Source organism: Clinocottus analis, unplaced genomic scaffold (assembly GCF_023055335.1).
Source record: "Clinocottus analis isolate CAN_PGR_092001 unplaced genomic scaffold, fCliAna1.0.p SCAF_16, whole genome shotgun sequence".
NCBI classification, from domain to species: Eukaryota; Metazoa; Chordata; class Actinopteri; order Perciformes; family Cottidae; genus Clinocottus; species Clinocottus analis.
In genome coordinates, this window is record NW_027175887.1 from 4,840,091 (window position 1) to 4,847,507 (window position 7,417).

The window sequence follows — 7,417 nt, forward strand, 5'->3', positions numbered from 1 at the left end:
TATCTTTTATTGTTGTCTGATGAGCAAAGTACCGATGACGCAATCACCACTGAGGAAGGACCACACGGGAGCTAACATCACTTTGGCCACAGAAAAGTGGGAGAAGTTGCACAGTGCAAAACGCTTCGCTAAAAGCATACGACGTGACATGTTTTACACTGTAAATATACACGGCTTATACAATATATTCACAGCTGGGGTGGGACTCTAAGACTCCAAATGAATGTTTTAACATTCTCATATCAAACTGTAAAGTCATGCTTGTCACATAAAGTGCTGCGGGGGCCTACGTCACTAGATGGAGCACAGAGTCAGTAAAGCGTAGGGAAGCAGTGTCAGGGTTTCTTTTATAGGCTACATCATTTGTAGAAAATAAGGTTTTACAGCATGGCAGTGGTATCGGTCACATATTATATATGCTTTTATTTGTACCTTTCAGGGTGTGAATTTTTCTTTTGTCCATTTTTTTTTTCTTTTCTATTTTTTTGCCATCGTAAAAGTGTGATGTCATACCAGAAATCCACATGGACCTGCTCAAGCAAGAGTCAGAGGAATAAGAAGTGAGGTTGCCTTCAACTCCATAGGCACTCGATCTCAATCTGCATGCATTGTCTTAACATGCCTCTGAGAGCTGAATGTATACATACATATACATATACATATATATATATATATATATATATATATATATATATATATATATATATATATATATATAATTTTTTTTGTCAGATGTCTCACTGATGTAGAAAAAGGTAGTAAAAGCCCTATGTGAGCTCGAATGGTTCATGAGGTTATGTCGTTTCAGTAGCATGCGTAAGCTTGATGTAGCCTATAGGATACTGCCCTGCCGCAGGGCTGCACAGCACTCCCACTCTCACGCTCTGGTGCTGAGGCTGAGGCACGTAGCTGAATCTACCTTGTCAATAAATGCACCGGGATGCGTGACCGCGGACCGGAGTCGCGGGGATCTGAGGCTGCGCACAGTTTCAATACAGCCAATTTCCTGCAACTGTCCCGAGCTCCTCGTACGCATGAATGACCGCCGAGGTGGGCTCAGAACGACTGGATTTACTTCTGTGGACGGATTCAATTATATATATATTTTTTTTGTTCAGCACGCAAGATCCAAAGGAACCAATTGCAGCTGAAAAAGTGCAAACACGGACTTCTCTCTTCTACTTCCAGCAAACTAGAGCAACTACTCACGGGACAGCTCCACTCTGAATTAATATGTGACTTACGTCTGCAGTTTAGCAATCAGCATTAATCAGCGTTTCTGTAAATGTACCAGATTTTTGCCCTGAAGGAAGCGATTCAACCCCGACTCCCTGAGCAGAAACTAATCACATGTTAGTGCCGAGAATGTAGCTCTCGCTTGTGTCTCAATGTGTACTTTTATGAGACTGAGCTGCACAAACAAACTCCTTCTCTTTTTTGTTGTTGTTTCTTTTACATTTGTGCGCACACACACGATTATCGTTTGCCACACCGTCCATGTTTTGGTTTGCTACTCGGTCGCTTTCACTCAAACCATTTCCTTTGAATCCCTTTTATGGATTCAAACTAATTCCAAGCGGATGACAGAAATGGCACTTAATGTGGAAGTGGGATGACTGCGTTGTGAAGTCCGAATGCCCGACACGAGTCCTCACTCTTGGTCCTCCAACGACCAAGAGTGACAAACTACCTGCAGGCAAATCGGACCAGTCACGATAACATTGGCTTCTTTTGGCTTCGATTTTATGCTCTCAACTTGTATCAGTGCAGTCGGACGAGACATAGTTACAATGACGAGCAATGCTTTACTCTGCAGTGTTGAAACGGGGTCTCTTTAGCAGCAGTTGATATCTGTGTACATGCTCATGGACAGGGGCTCGAGCTCCGGCCCCCTTAAAGCAGAGGCAGATTTTTTTCTCCTCCTCTCGGGGTTCGGAGGAGAGTTTGCGCTTTCAGTCCAGTCCGGGTCGAGCTGTTGCTCAGCGGTCGGTTTGGTTCTAACAAAGCGACTCGTGACGGGACTCCCCCCCCGGTTTGTTTTCCCGAGAAGCTCTTTGGAGTCGGAGCGGGGGGTATCTAGATGAGGTTTGAGTTAGGTGAGGTGGTGTTTGGGCCTGTTGAAGACAAAGAACAGGAACAGAAAACCGGACCACTTTCCTCAAAGTGTGATCGTGTCACTGTAGCTGGCATCCTCGACAGTCGTCCTCAGGCTCGGTGTTGTCTGAAGAGTAAGAGCTCTCCTCGCTCACTGTCAAACGCAACACAGGTATGTTAGACAGATGTATAATATGACACGTACGCGTTTATGAATGTAACGCAAACAAACTTGTGTGACTTACACCACTCGGTCTGTATGGGCAGGAAGGCCTTGTCCCCGTTCTCTCTGATCATCTCCTCCATCTTATCCAGCAGGACTGACACGCTCCTATCCTTGCCAGGGATCTTACTGTCCAGGACGTGGTAATAGTTCCCGCAGAATTCCAGTAGTCTTTGCAGCTCCCTCCCGCCTCTGAGAATGTGCTCCTCGATGGGCGTGCGGCCCAGCCAATCACCACAGCTGAACAGCACCATGGTGTGGAGGCACGCACTGTCGCCAAACAGAGTCTCTATGTGAGCCAGGAGCGTCCGCCTCTTCCTGGCGGTGAGGGACGAGACGACCGGGAGGACCAGCAGCAGGGTGTGGGGTCCAGGTCGAAGGAGGGCGGCGCCGCGCTGGGACTCTTGGCGGATGCGCTTCGGGGTTCGCCTCACCGAGAACCAATCCCAGCCCGGGGTGTCCACGATCGTGATCCGCCGGCCGGACACGAGCGCCTGCCTCCGGAGGCACAGCTCCGTCTCCTGGCCCGACTCGAAGTACCGGCGGCCCAGAATGGTGTTCCCCACCGAGCTCTTTCCGACCCCCTTCCAGCCTAACAAGAGCAGTCTCAACTCTAAACCCAGACAGAGTGAGATGTGGAGAGGAAGATGGTGAGAGAAACAGTGGGAGAGAATGAGAAGCCATTTGGAGGGTGGGTGGCCGGTCTTAATCAATCATCCTTTGGGTCTCAACTAAGAACCTCTTCAGTTGATCCTTGTTTTGGTCTGAGACAGCTACGATCTCTTTAGTTCATTAATCATCGTTTTGGCCAAAGACGATTGACTAGAAGGAGGAAGCTTTTCCATAGAAAATCAATATGAAGATTTGTGTTCTCTGGAGAAGCGTGACGACACTCATCTCTCTCCTGTACCTTTTGACCCACTCACTAATACACACTGACACACACTGACACACAGCCAGCCGCCCTCGGCCCCTGTACCTCTGGGAGGTCCTCCGATCATCTGCTCCCTCTGTCGAGCATGCTCCTCCATCCTCATCCTCTCCTCCTCCAGAGCTCTCCTGGCCTGCTCCTCCTCCAGTAAAATCAACTCGTTCACCTCAAAGTACCAGCCTGCCGGAGAGCAAAGAAAAGAAAACCATGTTTTTTTTTTAAAATGCATTCATTAATAATGCAAAACCATTAGTATTGTGTGATGTGAAAAACAGACCTTGATTGTCAGTGATCATTTCCTCCACCTTTTCCATGAGCTCAGGTACTTGTGTGTTGTCCTCTGTGTCTTTCCGAGTGTTATCGAAGGCATGGTACCTGCGGGTGGACGAAAAAAACAATCTTTTTAAAAAGGGGCAGTGAAGGAGTCCTGCTTCAGCTTGTGAAAACAAGTTGCGTAATAAAAAATAACACTGGTGATGTCACAGTGGTGTCATCGGGGTTAGTAATTCAGGATATCTCGGCCTCTCACCGCATTGTTCTTTTTTGAATCCCTCAAAATTTCAACAACAAATCACCAGAGTGCCCATTTAATCAATGCGGAAAATCAGATTTGATGGATTTAAAACATCTGATGTGTACAGATGCAAAAGTCAGTCCTTGAAGAGAGTACTTTACCTACATTACCCACAATGCAACATGACCGGTATGTTGTGCTTGTAGCAGCTGATGTTGCTCCACACCCGATTAGATTTACTTGTGGAGCCGCAGGAGGCACCAAAATGCAGGAGTAGCTTGCTGTGCATACTGTTTCCCCTTAAGCTGCCTCTCTAACCACGAGATACTGTAATCGTTTGTGATTGTTTTGCTTGCACTAACGGAGACTTGACAGACAGGCTCCACCGGTCAGAGATCGATTGTTTGTGAACTCACAGAGAGAAGAGAAACACTGTACCTGCTCCCACATCTCTCCACCAGCCACTGCAGGGCCTCTCCTGTGTTCTCTATGTGCTCCTCGATGAAGACGCCTTTGGGCAGCTTGTCCACCCCGGTGAAGACCACCATGGAGTACCTCCAGGTCCCTCCACCCAGGGCCCCCAGCTGCTCCTCCGCGGCCCTCCTCTCCGTGTCGGTGAAAGGCTGGGCGATCGACACCACAAGCAGGATGGCGTGGGGTCCCGGAGGGCAGAGGATGGCCCCCATGCACGGGCCCTCGCTGTCCAGGCTCGCCGGGGGCCGCGTCGGGTTGTCCGACTCCGCGCCGGCGTTGTCGGTGTTGTCGTCGGCTTCGGCGGTGTCCTCCGGGTCACCCGGGACGGCCCACGGCGGGGTGTCCACCACGGTGACCCGTCGGCCGTAGATCTCCGTCTGGCCGACGTTGCTGTGAGTGGTCTCTGTCCCGATGTCGAAGACCTCGTCCCCCAGGATGCTGTTGGCGGTGGAGGTCTTACCAGACTGTGGCCCCCCCAGGATCAGCAGTCTGCGCTCTGGGGGGTGTCGGCCCCTGGGGTCCCCTGTTGAAACACAGAACGATTAGATTGGAGGTTCCTCGCGAGAAGGAGGTTGTTCATTCTTAATTTCTAATGACCTGCATCCTTTATTTTGTTTCAATCTCTTGTTACGGTTTAGCCACAAAGTGCTTTTTGGAGATGAAGCGTCTGCATTGTTTCCTTATCCCTCTCCTACCAATGCACTCCTTTCTGTCCTCGCTCCTTTCATTTCCTCTGTGTGTCCCTCTTATCTGAGCTCCTTGTTATCTTATTCCTAGTCTCCTTATAGCTGCCTCCTCTTTCACTCGCGTCCTCCTCCACCCTAACCTCCCTCCCAGCATTCCTCCTCTTTGTTTTCCTCTGTCTTTAGCCTTTGGAAAATAATTGGGTCGGAGGAACCTTGGACTCCTTCCAGAAAGAATGGCGTGTGGAGTGAACGTGATTCAGGGAAAGTTGAATGAAGAGGATAAATGCTTGGATACACGGCTCCACAGATGAACATGAACATTCGGAGGATGGCAACAGGAAGGAGGCTTGCTCTGTCTGACGAGAGGGTAGAAGAGGAGTAGAGGGAGGTTTATTCATTCACCACTACTGACACTTTCCATGTGAGCTGCTAAACACAGGAAGTTGACACGAGCAACAGTTTCCGAGTATGTTTTGTTCCAAACGGCTCGGCTGTTTTTTTTTTACCCCGGATGCTGTGACTGAATGAATGGTGGTGGTGGTGGTGGGGAGGGGGGTGGGGGTGAGGGAGAGGACCTGCAGCGAGGTGTGCAGCAAAGGATGAAAGCCCACTTACCAGTGTCAGAGGCAGAGGACACAGCAGCCATCTTGTGTGTAGAACCTCTGGCTTCCTCCTCCTCAGCCCCCCTCCTCCTTCTCCTTCTCGCCTCCACGGTGGATTCCTCTTCTTGCCTCTTCAGAAAGCGGCGGATCCTGAGTGGCGTGCGGACGGCTCGCAGCTCGAATGCTTCTTTGCTCTCCCTTTCACTCTCACCCTCATTCTACTGCAGTGTAGCTCACTCTACCCTCTGTTCCCGTGTCTACCCCCTGCCTCCCTTCCTCTCCTCATACCTCCTCTGCCATTCAACCTCTCCCCTTCTTTTTTTTTCAAATCTATTATCCCTCCACACCCCCTCACTCCACTATGGCTCTTCACCGTCCTTCCCTCTGTAGCTCCTTTTCCGGCTCCGTCTCTTGTCTTATTTATCTGCCTGAGCAGAGGGGACGGATTGTGCAATGCAGGAGACTGGAAGCCAAATCCTCCGCTGCAGCAGCAGCTCCAGAAAGATGTCTCGTCATTTTCTTTCTCAGGCAAAAACAGAGGAAGCTGTTCCTCCCACTTGCTTGTATCACACAGCAGCAGCAGCAGCAGCAGCAGCGTGGCAATGAATGCAGACTGCAGTCAAGAGGACAGATAGCAAGATGGATAGACAGAGAGAGAGAGAAAGAGGAGGGGGGAGGTAGAGAGAGGGATAAAGAGAGAGAGAGAGGGAGCACTCTGTTCTCTGTTTACAGCTGGATGTATTCCCCAGCTGCTGCATCATGCACAAACACAACTATTTATATGATGCCTGCAGACATAGAAACACTGTGAGGTAGGGGATGGATGTATGCTGCATGAATACATTTAAATATGGATATATAAGGTAAGGCAAGTTTATTTGTATTGCACATTTCAACAACAAGGCGATTCAAAGTGCTTCACGTGAAACCATTAAATCAAAACATAATGCAGAGGAAAACAAGATTTTTAAAAAATTAAAAAAACATTCCTTTTAAAACACTTAGAAAGCAATAATAGAAAAAAAGTTGCAGTGCAGTGTAAGAAATGAAATGCAGTAGTGAGATGCAAAAAATAATCTGGCTCAATTAAAGGCAACAGCAAACATAAAAGTCTTCAATCTGGATTTAAAGGAGTGTCTCAGCTTACATAAACATTATTCCGGATATGTAAAGCAGAAAAGATGAACGCTGCCTCTCCATGTTTAGTTCTGACTCTTGGAACAGAAAGTAGACCAGAACCAGACGACCTGAGCAGTCAGGATAGTTCATAAAGTAGCAGCAGATCACAAACGTATTCAGGCCCTGATGTTGAACAGAAGAGGCCCCAGTATTGAGCCTTGGAGAACAAGTAAAATGACCAAAAGACATCTGCTTGCATTGAAGAGACTCATTAAATAAAATAGCAACTCCACCTCCTTTCTTATGCGCTCTTGTTTCACTCATGAAACTTAAGTTGCGAGGTGTTGATTCAAAAAGAACAGATGCACCGTTATCTTGGTCTTACCAAGTTTCGGTGAAAAACAAAAAATCAAGTCAACAATGAAATCATTGATTAAAAATGTTTTTCCTGACAGACACCGCCAAAAAGAGAGGACCGGGGCCTGGATGGAGTATGCAGAGTGGAAGTATGTGCTGGTCAGGAGAGTAAAAACTCCTCCTCTCGGTGGGGGGTATCAATCCCTCAGGATGAGGGTGGAGACTCCTCCTCTTGGCTCTCCTGAGGCATCCTTCCCATGAGGTCTCCACAGCGATGCTCTGTGATTATCTCTTGTTTAGACTCCTCGTGTCTGCTGTCCTTGGCAGTGGGAACAGATGGGGGACGCAGGAAGAAAAATAGGTTAGAGGTAAACAGTTTTACCCCTGACTTGTTCAGGCAAACTCCATCTGCCTTAA

At 48.4% G+C, this 7,417-nt stretch overlaps 1 protein-coding gene across 1 annotated transcript; it reads right to left on the minus strand.

The window, feature by feature from the left end:
• Nucleotides 1–733: 733 nt before the first annotated feature.
• Nucleotides 734–6,122, minus strand: si:dkey-110g7.8 (GTPase IMAP family member 8). Its single transcript, XM_068577830.1, has 6 exons — nt 5,538–6,122; nt 4,201–4,759; nt 3,526–3,623; nt 3,297–3,428; nt 2,340–2,930; nt 734–2,248 (listed from the first exon to the last, which is right to left on the minus strand). Exons 1-6 carry the CDS (start codon nt 5,566–5,568, stop codon nt 2,175–2,177), a joined length of 1,485 nt encoding a protein of 494 aa, XP_068433931.1. The 5' UTR covers nt 5,569–6,122; the 3' UTR covers nt 734–2,174.
• Between the last annotated feature and the right edge of the window lie 1,295 nt (nt 6,123–7,417).

Excerpts from the sequence above, each read along its gene's own strand:
- si:dkey-110g7.8 (XM_068577830.1), bottom strand. The coding sequence starts at position 5,568 with ATGGCTGCTGTGTCCTCTGCCTCTGACACTG. Across the intron at positions 4,760-5,537 it reads GTCCTCTGCCTCTGACACTG|GGGACCCCAGGGGCCGACAC; the intron begins GTAAGTGGGCTT and ends GTGTTTCAACAG. Across the intron at positions 2,931-3,296 it reads GATCGGAGGACCTCCCAGAG|AGTTGAGACTGCTCTTGTTA; the intron begins GTACAGGGGCCG and ends GTCTGGGTTTAG.